Source organism: Phocoena sinus, chromosome 2 (genome assembly GCF_008692025.1).
Source record: "Phocoena sinus isolate mPhoSin1 chromosome 2, mPhoSin1.pri, whole genome shotgun sequence".
NCBI lineage: Eukaryota > Metazoa > Chordata > Mammalia > Artiodactyla > Phocoenidae > Phocoena > Phocoena sinus.
The window spans coordinates 2,689,447-2,711,229 of NC_045764.1; the positions used below are offsets into that span (position 1 = coordinate 2,689,447).

The window sequence follows — 21,783 nt, forward strand, 5'->3', positions numbered from 1 at the left end:
ACAGAAAACAAAGGCACAGAAAAATGCAAGACAGGAAATATGTTAATATGGATATTAGCCTTGTTCTTGGTGATATAATTACAGGTGTTTCCCCTTCCATTTTAGCTACTTTCCAAATTGTCTAGAATACGGGGTTCCATATTAATAAACTCTTTGAATGTATAAGACAATTAAAGTCCTTACTTATTAAAGTAAATATTTTTGTAAGCCTTCAAACATGGAAGTGTTTCTAAGCACGACGCCAAAGACAGAAGCCATTAAGGTAAAGACTGATGAATTTTTCCATTGAAAATTTTAAATGTTTTTAAAATAGAAAACTAGGTACAATAAAAGGGCATGACTTCTGCTTCCAGCCAAGATTGAACAACAGAGACCAGGTCTGCCCTCCTTCCTGAAACAACCAAGACACAGACAAAATACACGAAACAATATTTCGAAACACTGGACCTTAGGTGACGAAGACTGATCTTTGAGAGACAGGAAACAAATGAGGTGAACGCTATCATCCACAGTGCAGGAAGGGAGAAAGCTGGTGGAAATTCCCAGAGTAATGAAGAAAAGAGCTGGAGAGAGAGAGAGAGAGAGAGAGAGCAATGAATAGGATTCCCATCAAGTATTCACAGGAATACTGTCTGCTCTTACAAGTCAGACTGAAACAACTCCTAATTCACAGAACGCTGGGTACAGTACAAAGAATAATCTTGCTTTAATAAAGGGGAAGAACTGGTCCTACATCAAACATTTCTTTGGTTTCACAAAACAAATCTTAAAGCAAGACCTAAAAGGATCAAACCGTTTCCAAGTGTCTTACCTGTGTATTTAGAACAAGGCTCAAGAAGATTTATAGAAAGACAAAAATATCCATCACCCAAGAAAGTAAAAGCCAGAGTGTCTGACATCCAATAAAGAAGTACAAGCAATACAGAGAGGCAGGAAATATGGGCCACAGCGTAGAAAATAATAAAAGCTGACCCTGAACTGACACAGACGTTCGGATTAGCAGACAAGATCATTAGATGTATAGCGGTAGTTTGTATGTTCAAGAAGTTTAGACAGGAAAGACATTAAAAAAGACCCAAATAAAATTTCCAGAGATGTAAACTACAATATATAAGGTAAAAAAATACACTGGATAGGATTATCAGCATATTAGGCATGTCGGAAGAAAATACTAGTGAACTTGCAGGCATAGTAATAGACACTACCCAAAATGAAACTCAGGAAGAAGAGAGCAAAAGAAAAATGAACAGATCACCAGTGGGCTCTAGGACAACTTTAAGCAGTCTAGTGTATCAGTAACTGGAGAAGACAGAGATGGAAAGTCAGAAAAATTATTTTAAGAAATGGTGGCAGAAACTTCCAAATTTGAGTAAAGCTATGAACAGATCCAAAAAGCTCAAACAACTTAAAGCATAAGAAACATGGAAACTACACCAAAGCATATCATGACCAAATGGCTCAAAACGAGTGAAAAAAGGGAAGATTTAAAGTGAGGCAATGCAAGTAAGAAGACATTAGAGCAGCATCTTTAAAGTACTTGAAGAAAAAAAGATCTGTAATCTAGAATTCTATGTTCACAGAAAGTATCTTTCAAAAATAAAGGGGAAATAAAGGCATTTTTGTATACACAAAAGCCAAAGGAATTCATCACAAGCCCACCCGCACTACAGGAATGTTAAATGATGCCCTTTAAGTAGAAGGAACATGATATTAGATTAAAATATAGATCTATATACAGGAAGGAAGATTTCAACACTAGAAATCAGAACTACATGATAAGCATGTAAGGCTTTTTTCTTAATAAAATCTCTTTAAAATATAATGGTTTAAATAAAAATAATTAACACTGCATTGTGGGGTTTATAACATATGTAAAAATAAAATGTATGAGAATTTCAGGACAAATGTAGAGAGGGGAGAAATGTAAGTATACTATTGTAAGGTTCTTTAGACTACAGGTGAAGTGGTATAGTATCACTGGAAGCTAGATTATAAGTTAAACATGTATATAATACACCCCAAAGCAACAACTAAAATCACGAAACAAAGAATTTTATCTAATACGCCAACAACAAAAAGATGGAATCATAAATATACTCAGTTTTCAAGGGAAAACAGGAAAAGAGAACAAAGAATAGGTAGAACAAATGGAAAACAAAAAGCAAGATGATAGATTAAAACCTAAACATATCAATAATCATATTAAACATAAATGATCTAAATATCCCAATTAAAAGATGGATTGGACAAAAAAGCAAGACCCAACTACATGCTGCCTGTAAGAAAGGCACTTTAAATATAAGGACACAAACAGATTACAAGTAAAAGAATGGAAAAAGATATATCATCTTAGCACTAGTCAAAAGAAAGGTGGTGTGGCTATATTAGTATCAGAAAAAGCGGATTATAGAGCAAAGAATATTACCAGGCATAACGAAGGTCATTTCATAATTATACATTCCACCCAATACAACAGAATACACATTGTTTTCAAGTGCACACGAAATATTTATTAAGGCACCATATTCTGGGTCATAAAAACAAGGCTCAATGCACTTAAGAGGATTCAAGTCATAATGTATATTCTCTGAGCACAATGGAATAAAAGTAGAAGCCAAAATCACAGAAATGTATCTGGAAAATCTCCAAATATTTGTTAACTAAATCACACACCTATAAATAACCTATGGATCAAAGAAGAAATCAAAAAGAAAATTAGAGTGTGTTTTGAACTGAATGAAATGCAAACATAACATACCAAAATTTGTATGATTCCATTAAAGCAGTACACAGGGGGTAATTTAGAGCACTGAAAGCATCTATATTAGAAAAGAAGGTAGGTCTCAAGCCTCAGTTTCCACCTTAAAAAAGAAAAAAATAGTACAATTAACCCAAAGTAAGTAGAAGAAAGGAAATAAGAGATCAAAGAAAAAACTAAGTGAAATGGACAACAGAAAAATGGATAAAATCAATTAGATCAAAAACAGATTCTTTGAGAATATATAGAATTGATAAACTTTTAGCTCAACTGATCAGGAGAAAGAAGACACAAATGACCAGTATCAGGAATGAGAGAGGTGTCATCACTACAGACTACCACTATTAAAAAGACGTAAGGGGGCTTCCCCGGTGGCGCAGTGGTTGAGAGTCCGCCTGCCGATGCAGGGGACGCGGGTTCGTGCCCCGGTCCGGGAAGATCCCACATGCCACGGAGCGGCTGGGCCCGTGAGCCATGGCCGCTGAGCCTGCGCGTCCGGAGCCTGTGCTCCGCAACGGGAGAGGCCACAACAGTGAGAGACCCGCGTACCGCCAAAAAAAAAGACATAAGGGTCCATTACAAACAACATTTTGACAATAAATTTGATAATTTAAATAAAATGAACAGTTACCCTGAAAGACACAAACTACCAAAGCTCACTCGAAAAGTGAGCCCTATGTTTTCAAAGAAATTGAATGTTTAGTTAAAAATCTTCCCTTAAGGAACTCTAGGCTCAAATGGTTTCTTTGGTGAATTCTACTGAATATTTAAGAAAGAAATAAAACCAGTTAATTAATACCAATTATACACAAAAACAATATTTAAGGAAGAAATAACACCAATTATACACAAATTCTTCCAGAAAACTGAAAAGGAGGGAATTCTAAGTATCTAATTCTATGAGGCCAGCATTATCCAGAATCCAAAATCACTCAAGAAGCCACTGGAAGGAAAGAAATCTCCGGACAATATCCCTCATTAACAGAAATGCAAAAATTATAAACAAGATGTTAGTAAATCAAATCCAACAATATTAACACATCCTGACCATGTAGGGTTATCCCAGGAATGTACACGTATTTAATATTCAAAATCAATGTAATTCACCATATTAACAAAGTAAAAAAAGAAAAACTATGTGATCATCTCAATAGATGCAGAAAATGCATGTGACAAAATCCAACATTCATTCCTTTAAAAAAAATCTTTTAGAAAAGTAAGAATAGAAGGAAACTTCCCCAACTTGGTAAAGGACATCTATGAAAAAACCTATGGCTAACATCATGCCAACAGAGAAGAAGTGAATGCTTTCCCTCTAAGTTTACAATTAAGAGAAGGATATCTACTCTCACCAATATTGTATTGGAAGTTCTAGCCAATGCAGTAAAGCAGAAAATGAATAAAATGCATCTTCACTGGAAAACAAGACATAAACTGTATTTGCAGATGGCGTGATTATCTACATAGAAAATTCAATGGAATCTATAAATATAACTAAGTGAGTTTAACAAGGTTAAAGAATACAAGATCAATATATAAAAATCAATTACATTTCATACACTAGTAACAATCAGAAATGAAACAATAAATCAGAAATTAAAATGCTATTTGTAACAACATCAAAAATATGAAATAAGGGTCAATCTGAAAAAAAGATGTGAAACACCGAAAACTACAAAACAATGATGAGAGAAATTTTTAAAGACGTAAATAAATGGAGAGATATACCATGTTCACAGGTCAGAAGACTCAATATTGTTAAAATGGTAATTCTCTGCAAATAGAGTTATAGATTCAATGGAATCTTAATCAAAATCCCAATAGACATTTTGTAGAAATTAACCAACTTATTCTTAAATTCACATGGAAATGCAAAGAACCCAGAATAGCCAAAATCATTTTTAACAATAAGACAAACAGATAATACTCTTTTAATTTCAAGGCTTATTAGAGAGTCCAGAAATAAACCCATACATATGTGGCCAACTGATTTTTCATGAAGGTACAGAGGGAAATCAGTAGAGAAAAGATAGTCACTTCAACAAATGGTGCTCGGACTATTGGATATCCACATACAAACAACAACAAAACTTTGAGATATACCTCATACCACATACAAATCCAAAGGGCAACATACACCTGAATGTAAAACCTAAAACTACAAAACTTCTAAAACACTATGGCTTTTCATCATGTAAATACGTCTTAGATAGGACATCTAAAGCATAATCCACAAAATAATAAGTTGGACTCCAAAATTTAAAACTTCTGCTCTTTAAAAAACTATTAAGCGAAGGAAAAGACAAGCTGCAGAGTGAAAGAAAATAATTGCAAATAATAAATATGTAAAGACACTATATCCAGAATAAAGTACTCTCAAAACTTAATAATAAAAAAACCAAACATGCAATTTAAAAAAACAGGCAAAAGATCTGAAGAGATACTTCATCAAAAAAGATATGGCTTGCAAACAAGGACATAAAAAGATGCTCAACATCCTTAGTTATTACAGAAATGTAAGTTAAAACCACAAATGTAAGTGAAAGTCACACACCTATCAGAATGGCTAAAATAAAAAAAAACACAACACTATACCAAGGCGTTGGCAAGGACGTAGAGGAAGTGGAAGTCTTTCACACTGCTGGTGGTAATGTGAAATGGTACAATTACTTTGAAAAACAGTTTGGCGTTTTCTTCATAAGTTAAAGATACACCTATCATATGATCCAGGCAATTCCTTCCCACTTATCCAAGAGAAAAGAAAGCATATGTACAAAGAATGTTCACAGCAGCTTTATTGATAGTAGCCCCAAACCAGAAACAACCTAAATGTTCATCAACAGGTGAGCAGTTAAACAAACTGTGGTACATCCATTCAACATAACACTCCTCAGCAATGTAAAGGAATAAATTATTGATCCACACTACAATATGGATGAATCTGCGAAAACATCATGCTGTGTGAAAGAAGCCAGATAAAGAAAGGGTACATATTTTATGCCCTCATTTTTATAAATGTTTAGAAAATGCAAATTGTAGGAACGAAAAGCTGATTAATAGTTGCCTGAGCACGGGAAGACAGAGAGTTGGGAGGAAGGGCCTACAGCTGGGCGCGACAAACACAGATCCACCTGTTAGTGAGAAGAATACATTCACTACCTTGATTGTGGTGACGGCTTCATGGGTGCTACATACATATAGCAAAACATACCGCATCGCAGTTTAAATACATGTAATTTATTGTATGCCAATTACACCTTAATACAGCTGTCAAAAATTAAGGCAAATATTGGGAAAAAATGGAAAATTTACAATAGATATATAGTCACCCACTTACTCATTTAACAAACAGTCTTTGAGGTGCAACTATGCAAGGATATGGTAGAAATGGTCCTGGCACGCTCAGGTCTGTTATAAACAAATTAATGAGAAAGCACTCCATAAAACTAGCAGACTTATATAAGTCAAACTAGTAAATCATTAGAATGTCCAGCCTTACTAATAACCAAAGAAATGTACATTTCAAAAAAAAAAAAAAAAAATTTAAATTTCTTTCCCTAAAAAATGGCAAAAATAAAAAAAGACAAAGCAATGCATGCTTGGAAAAAGTCTACAGAGAGGTGCATGCAAAGCGTTTGGGGGGTATTTTTGCAGGATGCACCCTGAGCCTTAAAGTTCTGCATTCCTTTTAATCTAGAGCTTCCTTCCACCTCAGAAAATCCTGATAACGTGCAAAGCTATATACTACCATCTTCACCATCATCATCCTCATTATCCCGTTAAAATTCTTCAGGGTACCATTTGAGATATACACCAAGTCAATTAGGATACATTTTTATAATGAAACTATTACAAACACTGTTTCTTAAAATATTTAAAAATTTGAAAAATGTTCGCCACACATTTTTATATGAGGAGTTGGTTACTGTACCACTCTGTAACCAACTTAGGAGAAACTGCCACATGTTAAAAGTGGCTATATCGCTGAGTGAGGAATTAAACTGTTTTTTAACTTTCCTTCTTATGCTATGGACATATTGCTATGTTTCCCCAATGAACAAGTACTATCTCTGCAGTTGAAAAAAAGCAAAACAAAAATCAAGTTTTTATTTTAACTGCTTTGGAATGTTATATTAGATAAGGATTGCCAGTAAAATAATCTCAACTGTACACCCCCAATATCTTGGTACTTAAAGTAGAAAATTCACTCAAATGGAGTCTGTTGTCTTCTTCTGCCGCATAAAGCATGACTGTATTTAATTCCACTGTAATTATGAAAAACAAAAGGGCAATAAATACACCTAATGCGTATTAAAGAAAACACCTGAGTAATCACGATATCTCACCTTCTGATTGGGCTGGAAGTAAAAGGCCATTATATACATGTTCTACAGGAAAGATGCGTTAAAAAGTCACGTAAGATGTATTAGCATTTTTCAAATATCACACAAGCAAAGTCAACGGGCATCTTGACTCAAGGTACTATGAAACAGCATTTAGCAGCCACTGTGTCCTTCACAGTCTAGAGAATCTCTGATCATTATAACCTGGCTTTTGCTACTTACATGCTGAAAAGTACATTAAGTAGAAAAAGCTATTGGAAAGGAACAAAAACTAAAGAACACAATGAGTGAATACTATCGATTATAGCAAGACTTAATATGCTTTATAAATCACTCATACGGTTACTTTTAATTTTAGTTTATATGTCACATTTAAACAGAGTTGATTAAAAATGAAAATTTAAAAATGAAAATTAGGTGAATTGGTTACTTGAGAAGTGACAACTTGATGGTGCTGGAAATGGAAATCTTCTAGCTGAGGAAACCTAAGGCACACCTTGCCTTGTCTTTGCTATGCTGCCTTGACAAGTTTCCTAAAAACACATCTAGATAAAGAATCTTACAGAATAAATGAAAATTGTTTGCTCTATGCTCAATAAGCTTCTTACCATTAACCCAGAGTGTGAGGATGCGTTTAAGAGCGTGCTCTTGTGTGTGGACGTAGGCACCATCCAGAGAGCTACAATGTGGATGTTACTCGAGATTATTAAGGGAACTTAATATTAACTGATTAGTATTAGGGAATTATTTCTAGGGAACTATTTCCTAAAGAATAAACACTGTCATTCAGATAAGTGCCATAATATAATGAAATTGGTCAGAAAAACTTGAAACATGAAAACATTTAAAAAGGTAATAAAGTCTCTGGGTGTCTAACTATGGGTCATTTGTAACAGGCTCTTCTTTATATATGAAGATAACACTACTAACCTATTGATTGGGAAGCTGATCTTCTCCCAGGCCTTCCTTCAGTTTTGATTCTATGGTGATCTCGTGGCTCTGGATTTTAAAGCATTGCACAGGGACTGTCCCACAGATTTTAGGTTTGAGGCTAGAGCCACAGTTGGTGAATCTACAGAAGACACCTGTCCCTCCACTGTATTCTACACTATAGCTCTTCTGCACTGAGTATTTGCTATGGGCTGGACCTACAAAGTAATTCTCACACACACACACACACACACACACACACATCTTCTTATCCTCACCAGGGAATCAGCACTGCCCTCGTCTTTACGGTCAAGAAACTGAGGCCCACGGAAATTAAGTAACGTGCGCAAGGTCACTTGGATGAGCCAGAACCAATTCTCCAGGTGTGTCTGGTCCCTAAGTTCATACACATGCTCCTGCACCACTGCGTTCAGTCTCCCTCCCCCTCCATCTTTCCTCCATTTTTCTGTCTCATGAACACCTGTACGAGTGTGTACCAGGTCAATGGAAATACAGAGAGAAGGTTTGTTGCTGGAAACTAGAATTAAAGGAAAATCAGTGAAACAAAGAATGGGAGTGAAGTAATAGGGAAAAAGTGATTTAGAGAAGCTGGGAAAGGAGTGAACCTGGGAAATGAGAGAATTCAGGGGAAAGCAATAGTCATTGAAATATTTGAAGGGAAGTTACATGGAGGAAGGATTCGAGGGACACTAGGTAACTGCAGTGGGCAGTAGTCAGACCAGGAAGGGAGACAAGTGACAAGGAAGCAAACCTCAGCCGGATGCAAGGAAGCAGCTCCTCACGACTACTGACGTTCAACTCTGACGCCCACTCCATCACCTGCTATTTGAAACGCTGAACTCTGTCACTGAAAACGTTGAAGGAGAAGCTGATTGAAGCCTTTTTTGTCCAGCCCTAAGAACCACTCATGGTATACTTCAGCACCATGGCAGGAAAGGCCTCAGAAAGGCTGCATAACCCCAGACATCATATAAGTGAAAAAGCCACCTTTCTTTTACTGTAATAAGGAAATAGTCATAACACAGAGAGGGAAAGAAAGGAACTGCCTGAATGAACTTGTACCTATGAAGTATCCAATGATGCTCTGTTCTTCTATAAACCTGGGTATTGTCTGAAAACGTTTAACGTACTTGAGGATGAATTCTCCTACCTTGTTTAATTTCATGCGCCCATTATATTTCACTATTTTTCTAAAAAAACTTTTCAAATCAGCTTTATTGAGGTATAATCTACATACAGCAAACACACACACACACAAACGTATATATATCTATGTAGTAATTACATTCTTTTTTTTCCTACATTTGATGATGTTTTGACATATGAGGGGCCTGGCTGGCTGGACAGAGTACCCCTTCCAGGGCTAGATAATCCTAGAGATAGCAAACCACCTCCGGAGAGCACATCTTTCAATGCAAAGTCCAAATCCCCAACCACTTCCTTTATGGAACTCTTACACAGCAAGCCAGTATTTCCCCTGGCTTCAATCACCCCAGGGCCAGGCACTGGACAGCTAGGACTACCTTAGACCCTGGAACCACTGACATCATTCAAACTAGCCAATCCTAAACTGTTTTGCCCTGCTTCGCCTTTCCCAGGGAGACCACAATAAAGGCTCTAGGCCATGCTTTCCCATCCCTCCTTCCCTGGAACTTCCCCATGTGGCCCTGAATGCCTGGCACACCCGCTTTCTTGGAAACTGTAAGTAATAAATTCTTCTTTCAAAGGCAGTTGTCTCTGTGTCTGTAACCCTACCACGCCCGATTAAAACGAATCCCAGATACATTACAAGAAAATATAGAACATTAACATCAAAAAGTTCCCTCATTACCTCAGAGTCCCCTTGTGTTCTTTTATGATCCACCCCCACCCCCTTTCCCTGGCCCCAGGCAATCACTGATGCTTTCTGTCACCATAAATTCGTTTTGCCTGTTCTAGAATTTCATATAAATCAAACAGTATACATTCTTTTATTGTACGTATCAGTAAATCATCTCTTTTTATTGCTGAATGGTATTCCATCCTATGACTCTAGTGCAATTTGCTCATCCGTTCACCCATGGTTGGGCATTTGAGTTGTTGCCAGTTTTTGGCTCTCATGAATAAAACTGCTATAAATATTTGTGTCCAAGTCTTTGTGTAGATAAACATGTTCGTATCTCTTGGGTGAAACCGCCTAGCGTGAAACTGCTGAGTGGTTTAACTTTATAGGCAACTGCCTGTTTTTAAAGTCGTTGTACTATATTCCACTGGTTTAAAAAAATAACTTTTTTAAGCATGGATGGAATTCAAGTTTCTCAAGATCTTTACATAAATGAGAGGATCCCAATACCTTAAAGCTCAATTTTCCGAAAATAATGTAATCTTATGGTACCCAGATCCTGACTAATAGTAGCAGTCATTTGCTCAGTTATAATAAATGCTTATTCCCATCTCAATCTGCCCTATTTAAGAAACAAATAAAATTCTGAAATTGGCACAAAAGGATTAGAAAAGGTGAAAGATAATCTACAGAATGAGTTTTGATCCACTTAGAAAATTCTTAACTGCCTGTATTAATATTTGCATTAATATAATGTATTTGACAATCTTCTTCCTCCCCTGAGGGGTTGAACACTGCTAATCAGTTCAATTAAAAAGTGCCTCTCGGGGCTTCCCTGGTGGTGCAGTGGTTGAGAACCCGCCTGCCAATGCAGGGGACACGGGTTCGAGCCCTGGTCCGGGAAGATCCCACATGCCGCGGAGCAACTAAGCCCATGCGCCACAACTACTGAGCCTGCGCTCTACAGCCTGCGAGCCACAACTACTGAGCCCACGTGCCACAACTACTGAAGCCCGCATGCCTAGAGCCCGTGCTCCACAACAAGCCACTGCAGTGAGTAGCCCCCGCTCGCCACAACTAGAGAAAGCCCACGCGCAGCAATGAAGACCCAACACACCCAAAAATAAATAAATGAGTTTTTTTTTTAAAAAAGGGTCTCTCTAAATTCAGATATTTCTGAATGTCAGTCACTGACACAGTAAAATGCTTTACAGAGTTGTCCTGGGGGACTAGTTTGTTCGAGTCCCTCCAAGGCAACTTCTCTTCTACTGAGCGTTACAGAAAGTCTGGGTTGTCCCACTTCCCCTAATTTTAGACCTATTGCTAAGGTGGTCTCACCAGATATTCACCGCTATTCCCCAAACCAAAACCCGAAAAGACCAGACTGACCCTTCATTTTCAGGACCATGTTCCAGCCCCACATCAACTGTGCAATGTGTTAAGAAGCTGTGGAAGGATCTGAGAACCGAGTGGGGAGATGTATGTTTTTAATTGAAACTTCTGTGAGCTTGAACAAGTCATTGAATCCTTTTGTCTTTTAGTTTCCCTGAATTAGAAAGGGAGAGATAATACTATTTGACCCATTTGGCTGAAGAAAGGATTAAACTTAGAATACTACGGGTTGAAAATACTTTGTAAAAAAAAAAACAATTCAAAAACAGGGTATTATATATGGTAGTAAAGTTCTGAAGGATTCTTCCAAAAGGAAAAAAAAAAAAAAGGTTACTGTTGAGTTGGCAAAAAAGTTCATTTGTTTTTTTCCAAGAAAAAAGAGGAATATACTAGAATATACTTAGAGATACAAACAAGGTCATTTTCACCTGTAAGATCTAATCATTCACCCTCGTAAAGTGCAAGTACATATAGATATTTGTTTTCACGTGTGTTCCACATATGACTGAACTAGGCAGGGTATAGTGTTTAGGAGGGCATTCTTCTAACTTAATAAAAATCTACCCAGGAAAATATATTCTAGCCTTAGACCCTAGTTTTTCTTTTCCCCTTCACAGATTTTCTGTAAGATTACTTCAACTTCTAAGGCTCTAACCACAGCTCTAAATTTGTATTTCTAGTTCCCAGGCTCCAGGGTGAAATACGCTCTGCTTATTACACAGCTCCACTTGGCTACCTGAAACCTAAATGCAGCTCCTGCCTCCTAAGGTTTAAAAAAATGTTTTTTCAGATTTATTGAGGTATAATGAATTGACAAAGAAAATTGTATACACCGAATGTGTACAATGTGATGACGCGACGTATGCATATTTTGTAAAATGATTACCACAGTCACAGGTCAATCAACATACCCCTCACCTCACAGTTACTTTTTTTTTTCCCCCTGTGGTAAGAACACTTAAGTTGTGGCGAGAACACTTAAGGTCTACTTTCTTGGCAGATTTTAAGAACACAACATAGTATTACTAACTATAATCACCATGCTGTACATTAGACCCCCAGAGCTTATTCATCTATCTTCCCCAGAAACAAGCACTTTGAATTTTTAGAGCTGACTCTTCTTATATTTATACCTCCATTCTGTCAGTAACATGCTTACAATCTTACTTCTTGATTGTTCAGTGTTAGGCAGTACCTCCTGGTGTCCCACTGTGAAGGTTGAAGATTTATCTCTATTCTTATCTCTCAATCAACAAAAATCTTGCTTAATAATTTTTCTGAGCACAGAAGTCCAGGTTGAAATTTCCACTGTCTTCCGGTTTCTAGTGTTGCTGTTAAGAAATCCAAAGCTATTTGTGACCCTTTGTATGCAGTCTGTTTTTATTTTTTTCTCTATGGAAACAAGGTTTTGAAATTTCACAGTGAAGTCTCTCAGCCTGTTTTCAACCATTTGCCAAGTGTTTGGTGGGCCTTTTCAATCTGGAAACTCTAGATCCTGGGACATTTTCTTCAATTATTTTTCTAAGATTTCCTAATTTAGTTTTCTCTGTTCTTTTCCCCCTGAACTCTTCTTATTCCGATGTTTATCCTCCCTGGACTGTTAACACTTTTTTCCCCCTTTTCACATGTTTCACCTCTTTTTTTTGATGTGGACCTTTTTTTTTTAAGTCTTTACTGAATTTGTTACAATATTGCTTCTGTTTTATGTTTTGGTTTTTCGGCTGCCAGGCCTGTGGGATCTTCGCTCCCCAACCAGGGACTGAACCCGCATCCCCTGCACTGGAAGGCGAAGGCTTAACCACTGGACCGCCAGGGAAGTCCCGTGTTTAACCTCTTTTGTTTTTGCCCTTTCTGGAAAAATTCCTTAACTTTATCTCTGAGTTCCACTATCATCTTTACCCAGTAGTCCTGAAAGGGTCTTTTTCATGCAAATCTAACCATTAAAATGTTTTCCTCGTGCTTCAGGTCCATCAGTGGCTCCCTGCTGTCCACGGATGAAGCCCGGCCTCCTCAGCCCGGCACGCGAGGCCTTTAGCGCACTGGCCTGTGTGGCCATCACCACTGCATCTAGCAGCTGCATCTCAAAAGGCCGTTCTCATTTGCCTCCACAGCTCTTCATGAACAGCCTTCTCGCCCCTGCCCTGCTGGACAATTCCTACTCAACGCCTCTGCAATGTCTACAATTTCTTGGCCCATTCAAGAAATTTCTACTGATCTGTCCATTACCTTTCAACACACGTTGACCGGCTCTCTTGGGACGCAGCAGCACCTGCTTAAATCTGTCCATTTTTCCCCTTAAATCTGTGAGTTTCCTGATGGCAGGGGCAATGCCATATTTATCTTTATACTTCCAGAACCTACAAGTGCCTGGTTTCTAATAAGGTTTAATAAACGCTTATTGAATGAATAAATGTCAATAATCCTGTAAAAATAAGAGTGCTAGAAATTATTTAATGATACTTGCATGGTTCCATCTAGTACTTTTCATACCATCTAAATCTTTTCATTTTCAATAGATGAGTTTCTAAAATTCTGAGTCATTTTTTAAATGAATAGTGATTTTTGAAATCTGAAGCAGTATCTTATTAATTCTGCCATTACTATACTTCTCTATAACTTAAAGTGACAGATAAGTGACTAAGTTAATTTTTTCAGTAATAAATTTCCTTTGATCTCTGCAGATTGCCTGGTTGTGTTTTTAGGACTGAAGCACTCCTAAAATGACTTAAAAATTATCTTACGTAAATGTAAAAAATGTCCTCGTTTCTTCAGTTTCTCTAGTAGCAGGTGTGGGACTTTTCAGATATATCAACATTGTTTTAAGTGTCATTAACTATCAATAACAAGTCGTAGGAAACAATGATTCCCAAAATTATCTATAAATGAAGTAATTTGACAATGCTGCTTTCCTGTTAAAAAGGCCTGAGTGCATTTTAGTTAAGTCTAAAAAGACCCAAGATTTAGGCAAGTTTTAACAAACGGGCATTCTTCCATCCCTTATTTATTCAAAGGTAAAAGATAAAGATGTAAGAAAAAAAACATTTGGTTCTTTCTACATCAAACAGAGCATCTTTGGAATTTCCAGCCTGGCTTCTCAATGCTAAAAGGATGGAGCTTTCTGGCCTTTGAGGTTACCATCATGATGAAGATGAAAGCATTTCAAAAGAGAATTGCACCATTTGGTAAGAAATGACACTCGACAGTAAAATAAATACTATCAAATAAAGAGGCTGTCACTTACACGTCCACGATATGGAGACACGCCGTGAAATCGGTCAGCATTTTGTTTCCTTCCAGCAGTCTGGTGGCAGTGTTTCTAACCATTTGGATTTAATTCATTATTTTGAAATGATCGTTTCCACCACTCTTGTCTATCTTTAGTGACAAAATCGTCTCCAAACTAAGCAGGTTTACAGGAAACTGATATACTTTGAAGATCATTCTGGATCCCTCACATTCGTTTTTGGCTGCTGAGCACCAGGGAGTTTTGGTCGCATCACCTCAGACCACTTGGTGTCCTTTCAACAACTATTTCTACCCTACCGCCTGCCTGTCTTTGGGAATTCCACCCTCCCACAGCACTGCCAGGGCGCCCACTCCTCTCAGCTCTGCTCCCATCTCTAGCTCTTTTCTTCTCTACCATTTCTGCCCTGAATTTAAATCCCATCAATTAACTTTACAATGACTGTTCAATTAAAAACAAACAAACAAACAAACCCCCCCTGCTCTGCTCTGTTTCCTGCTAACTTCATCTATGCTCCATAGTTTTTCATGTTCCTGTGAGTGTGTGGACTGCTTCACGAATGATTCTGGTGATGTTTTCCTCTTCTAAAATAAACTTTCACCTTTTCCCTGGAACACCCCAGTCACACGCCTACCTCTGCAGCATCACCTAAATTGTTCTTTTATTTGCCGCCACTGATGGCGTTGGTCTATCGCTTAGGTTACCATACAATGCTTATCTCCGACATGGAAAAAGCGAAGGAAAAATGAACAAGCCTGACTCTCGACCTACACCCCCCCAGCTCCCGTCTTTAGAGGCAGCGAGTCTTAGCACCTTTGTGGAAATCCTTTCAGCAACAGTCTGTGTGTACACAAGCTAACGTGTAGAAATATGCTCTATCACCCGTTCTCCCGTCCCCAAATTAGAGCAGATTATACCTGCTGCTCTGTTTTCGCTTAATACATTTTCAGGAGCTCTCCATATCAGCACTTACGGATCCTCTTCATTCTTTGCAAAGGCTGTAGAGTATTTCATTGCATGGAGCTGCAGTTTATTAACCAGCCACCTACCGACTGATGGTGAGACTGTTCTCAGCCTTCTGCTCCTACCCACGAAGCTGCAGTCTGCATCCTTATACTCACAGCCTAGCTGGCACGTGCAAGTCCATCCGAAGTGTGAAGTCAGGGTAAGAAATTTCTGGGTCAACTTAAAATTTTTATGGACACTGCCGCACCGTCATTCAAGGAAGCTGTACTGACTGACCCAACGACGTACGAGACTCCTCGCAAAACACTATTTGCCCAATTTGCCAGAGGATTAGTTCAACCAACTAATCCGAAAAGTCCAGCTTGCCTAGATATTTTTCTCAACTCTAGTTGAATAGACAAACCCTGCTCTCTGTTGAAATACACAAACCCTGACAATAAAGTGAAAACAAGTTTCACCTCTCAAGGATCTAGAAGAGTGATTGTTTACGGGAAGTCCCTGACGGACTAGAAAAGGGAAAAATAGTCAGTGCTGCCCCAGGTCACCCAAAGGAAGTGGCTGTGCGGGTCAGGGAGTGCGGCCTGCGAGTTGGTGTCAGCGCATTTTTGTTATGAAAATGGAAAGACAAAGTGATTTCCTAATTGAAGCAGACAAGCCAGATAAAGTTATAGGAGGAAAAAATTCCTACGTATTTGAAAAACTGTCCTTTTAAAATTGTTTTTCTTCTCAAGACATCACAGAATGTAACAGGTGTAGTTTAAGAGCTAATTTTACAGTGTATAAAGCGTGCTCCTCTGTCTAATATGAAATGGAGTCTTGACTGAGGTGCTACCAGCTGAGGATCTGGTGAACCCAATTAACCCAATTTTTACCTGTCCGGACTAAGTGGTTTATTTTAGATGCACACTGCTCCCCAGATCCTTTAGGGTATGACATGGAAAAACCATAAACAGGCTCTAAAGGTCATGACATTAATTTTCCTGTCATTCTCATGCTTTAAATAGGCATCAAAAAACTAAAAATTCTTGTCCTCTGGGAAGGAAGGCAAATCTGAAACTAATTATGGTAGTTATTATTGTAATACTATTAAATTAAACGCTGTGACCCCGGCTAAATTTATTTTGGTACCTCTTGTTAATGAATAAAACTTCTCGAATATGATTACTGCATCCTCTCATACTGCAAAATGATTCGCCAGAGGGCTACCGGAACTAAGTAACCACTCAATAACCTGAATTCTCATTCACCTAACGCTGAACTGAAAAGTTTAACAAGCACACATGGAATTTTATTGCAGAAAATTCTGTATCTGCTACAAAGTTTTATTTAAGGAGTAAAATCCTCACATGGGTACAAGACTGAGCCAAGAGTCTTATCTGTCAAGGGCAGTTTTCACTTGTTTTCTGTTGTCTCTTTTGTCAACTTAAGGCTTGCTCGTGAAGATTCCTATTTATTTATACCTAAAAGAAAATAAAGGCGGGGGGTGGGGTAGATGTCTCAGTAGCTTCTTTTTTCTGCTTAAGTTTCCAAGACTCAAACTGCTTTCTTTAGGGGTTTGCAGGACAAGATGGTCCAGAGGCAACATTGAAGCTTAAGGATTTCCTGGTAGCTGCCTGACCAACACCTGGGCACCAGGTGGAAGAGGAAGCCACCTGACCTGGTACTGAGGAAGTATTTGCTGTGTGTGTCCACTAGTGACCTGAAATCCGAAATGGTCTCCACAGAGACTCCGTTGGGCTCATTTTAATCCTACAGAGGCTGGAAGGGAGAGGAGGGCTGAAGACAAGGAATGGTAAGTTTGGATGGGTGGGAAGGAGAATCTGGCAAGAAGAAGGGCGGGCAACACCCGCGTGGGTTAACGAGCAGGGGAAGGATGAAGGGGCAGCAATCACAAAAGAAAGAGAAAGCAAGTGGGAGGGAAACAGGCACAACGGCAGCATTATTGTAGAAGGAGAAATGGCTTGTGACAAAAAAAAAGCACTTGAATTCCAGTTTCTTTAAATATCTTAGAAGATACAGAAAACCAGGTAAGAACTGGCTCTTCCTCTCTCTACTGCAGCCAGACAGACACCTATAGACTCTGTGCAGTCGGTGGTCTAAGTAGTCAATAACCATTGGCTGGTTGTGAAATGGTCTTGCTGCTAATCAACTGCAACAGTTTATTAACATCTAAGGTGAGCCAAGTGAAGTTAAATATTTTAAGAGCCATCTTCTACTGCTCTAAATCGGAAAGTCAGGCTTCAGATCAAACTTTCAAATTATCTCTATTCGCTTAGAAGTGTTAACGGACCATGAGGCATCACCGCATAGGAAAGATGAGAAACAGAAGAATGTGGAAGGAAACAGAGGAACATTTTGTCTTGCAAGCCTTCCTACAATGGTTCATTGTGCATACACAGGGATTCCAATGAAAGGATATGATTACCAGTGTTTCCTGATCCTTTGTTTTCATGTGCTTTACCGTGGCCCCCAAATCCATTTCTTTACACTTTATAGATCCACATCTCAAACTGCCTTTTGGGCTTCATATACACTGTCACATTAGCTGAGGAAGCAACTTTTTAAGCTAGTGCATGATGGTGCAGCCCAGCAGCCAAGAGTTCACTCTGAAGCCGTGTCCAACTATGTCTGTGCAACGGTTTTATGATTATTTAAATATTTCCTTACATTTTGCTCTTATTCTTTTAGAAAAATCAGTGGAGCTCAAAAGATTAAAGGTAAATGTGATTAATAGGACACCAAAAGCATAGGTAACAAGAGTAAAAATAGACAAACTGTATCATATCAAAATTACAAGTTTCTGTGCATCGAAGAAAACATTCAACAGAGTGAAAGAGCAGCCTGTGGCATGGGAGAAAATATGCGCAATCATTTGTCTAAATAAGGGGTTAATATTCAGAATATATAAAGAACTCTACAACTCAACAACAGCAGCAAACCAAATAACCCAATTAAAAAATGGGTGGGGCTTCCCTGGTGGCACAGTGGTTGAGAGTCCACCTGCCGATGCAGGGGACACAGGTTCGTGCCCCGGTCTGGGAAGATCCCACATGCCGTGGAGCGGCTGGGCCCGTGAGCCATGGCCGCTGAGCCTGCGCGTCCGGAGCCTGTGCTCTGCAACGGGAGAGGCCGCAACAGTGAGAGGCCCGCGTACCGCAAAAAAAAAAAAAAAAAAAAAAAAAATGGGTGAAGGAGCTGAATAGACATATGTCCAAAGGAGATACATACAAATGGTCACAAAGCATATGAAAAGATGTACTATTACTTATCATTAGAGAAATGCAAATCAAAACCATCATTAGATATCACCCCACATCCATTAGGATGGCTACTACCAAAAAAAAAAAAAAAGAAAATTTCAAGCGTCAGCAAAGCTATGGAGAAATTGGAACCTTTCTGTACTGTTGGTGGGAAAGAAAAATGATACAGTTGCTATAAAAAAACAGTAGGGCGGTTCCTCAAAAAATTAAAACTAGAAATTACCATACGATTCAGCAATTTCACTTCTGGGTATACATCCAAAAGAAAAGAAAGCAGATATTGAAGAGATATATGCACACCTATGTTCATAGCAACACTATTTATAGTCGCCCAGAGGTAACCCAAGTTATCTAGCAATGGATGAACGGATAAACAAAATGTAGTATATGCATACAATGGAACAGTGTTCAGCTTTAAAAAGGAAGGAAACTCTGACACCTGCTACAACATGATGAACCTGAGGACATGTTAAGTGAAATAAGTCAGACAAAAAAAGACAAACACTCTGTGATTCTACTTACATGAGGTACCTAGAGTAGTCAAATTCATAGAAACAGAAAGTAGAATGGTGATTGCCAAGGGCTGTGGGGAGGGAAAATGGGGATTTGTTGTTTGATGGGTATAGGGCTGCAATTTTGCAAGATGAAGAAGTTCTAGAGATTGGCTGTACAAAAAGATGGGAAAGATGATACATTTTGTTATGCTTTTCTTTACAGTTTTAAAAAGGTAAATGTGATTATACCAGTGATAAGAAGCATAGGTCTTATGACCTACATAAATTTAGGCAAAAAAGGCAATAACTCAGGATGTTTTAAGTGGGCAAATCTTTAACCCATATTGGAAGCACAGTGGACTTTAGCCAGGCATATATGTCTTCAATTGTGAAGAAAAATAATAAAATTAAAGAATATTTACAAAGATACAATATTTATACTACACATATATCTATGTGAAAAGAAATGATGTATTAAGGAATTGTATAATGTTTTACTAGTTCTCTGGTGATAGAATCTTCTTATATAGCATTATGCACTTAACTTCTGTGTATGTTATATTTTTCTTTTCTTTTTTTTTTGAATTTTTATTGAAGTATAGTTGCTTTACAATGTTGTGTCAGTGTCTACTGTACAGCAAAATGAATCAGCCGTACACATACATATATCCTTTCCCTTTTGGATCTCCCTCCCATTTAGGACACCACAGTGCATTAGGAGTTCCCTGTGCTCTACAGTATGTTCTCATCAGTTGTCTATTTTATACATAGTATCAATAGTGTATATATGTCAGTCCCAAGCTCCCAATTCATCCCACCCGCCCTTTCCCCACTTGGTATCCGTACGCTTGCTCTCTACCTCTGTGTCTCTATTTCTGCTTGGAAAATAAGGTCACCTATACCATTTTTCTGAATTCCACATATATGCGTCAATATGTGATATTTGTTTTTCTCTTGCTTACTTACTTCACTCTGTATGACACTCTCTAGGTCCATCCACATCTGTACAAATGACCCAATTTCGTTCCTTTTTATGGCTGAGTAGTATTCCACTGTATATATGTACCACTCTTTATCCATTCATCTGCTGACGGACATTTAGGGTGCTTCCATGTTCTGGCTATTGTAAATAGTGCTGCTATGAACACTGGGGTCCTATACATAGAAAATCCTAAAGATGCCACCAGAAAAGTACTAGAGCTAATCAATGAATTTAGTAAAGCTGCAGGGTACAAAATTAATACATAGAAATCTCTTACATTCCTATACACTAACAACAAAAAAATCAGAAAGAAATTAAGGTAACAATCCCATTTACCATTGCAACAAAAAGAATACAATACCTAGGAATAAACCTACCTAAGGAGGAAAAAGACCTGTATACAGAAAACTATGACACTGCTGAAAGAAATCAAAGATGACACAAACAGATGGAGAGATACAGCATGTTCTTGGATCGGAAGAATCAATATTGTGAAAATGACTCTACTACCCAAAGCAATCTACAGATTCAACGCAATCCCTATCAAACTACCAATGGCATTTTTCACAGATCTGTGTATATTTTGAGGAACATATTTTACACAGAAGTAAATACCGCCTATAAACAGGAAGTCCCAGCCTAGGGCTCCTCAGGCCATATGCATGTCAACATAGCCACTCTGAAGACTGGATCTGGTTTACTTCTTTTTATTTCTCCAAAACATGTATCACCCCATACTCTCTGGTGAGTTTACAAGACAGGCAGGGGTTTCTAGACCATCTCCGTTCATGAGGTACTTTAGTATCAGCAGTTGACAAAAGACCCAGTGTTACAGGGCAAGTGCTTCCCTAACATCTTCTCAGGTCCAGGTTGGCTCAGGCAGAGATGAGTGCCCCCCACCTCAATCCACTGCCCGCTCCCCCAGCCACGCCCCTCCCCTCCCCAGGCTCTGGCACTAGCCAAATTAAGCTGCGGGTATGAAGTTAACCCAAGTGGTTCCAGATTAGAATAACCATAGGCATCTCAGAGACTAGCCATAAATCCCTCAGTTAGCTTTGAGATGAAAGCCGCAAGGCCGCCCAAGACCTGGGTCTGTAATCACAACGTTGACAGTGAGACAGCATACGTGGGTGGGTGAGGGCAGGTGGGAGGAGGGGCTCTGGGGCATGTAGGCCTTGTGGGGCTTCTGCTGGGAACATTCAGTTACATTTTAAGGATCTAAAACATTGGCAAAGATTCTACACCTACAGATTATAGCCTCTAAACAATCACATGGCATGAAATCCAAAACTGAAATACAACTAGTGGGAAATCTTTTCTCATTTTGGTATGCAATCTTTTTTTTTTTTTTTCTTTTTTGCGGTATGCGGGCCTCTCACTGCTGTGGCCCCTCCCATTGCGGGGCACAGGCTCTGGACGCGCAGGCTCAGCGGCCATGGCTCACGGGCCCAGCCGCTCCGCGGCATGTGGCATCTTCCCGGACCGGGGCACGAACCCGTGTCCCCTGCATCGGCAGGCGGACCCTCAACCACTGCGCCACCAGGGAAGCCCGTTGATATGCAATCTTAAAC

General features: G+C 38.7%; 1 protein-coding gene across 13 annotated transcripts in view; it reads right to left on the bottom strand.

Annotated features, from left to right (window-relative positions):
• ZNF438 (zinc finger protein 438) overlaps window positions 1–21,783 on the bottom strand; it is a 171,418-nt gene that overhangs the window by 26,770 nt on the left and 122,865 nt on the right. For 2 of the 13 annotated variants that reach the window (XM_032618951.1, XM_032618994.1), the window contains one exon: window positions 448–563. The exons of 9 other annotated variants lie outside the window; for them this stretch is intronic. In XM_032618951.1, the coding sequence (XP_032474842.1) occupies window positions 448–506 (59 nt within the window). In that variant the 5' untranslated portion in view covers window positions 507–563. Of the gene's footprint in view, window positions 1–447; window positions 564–2,758; window positions 2,862–21,783 lie in introns of those variants that run through there. 2 more of the 13 variants (XM_032618997.1, XM_032618958.1) reach the window with 2 other exon arrangements.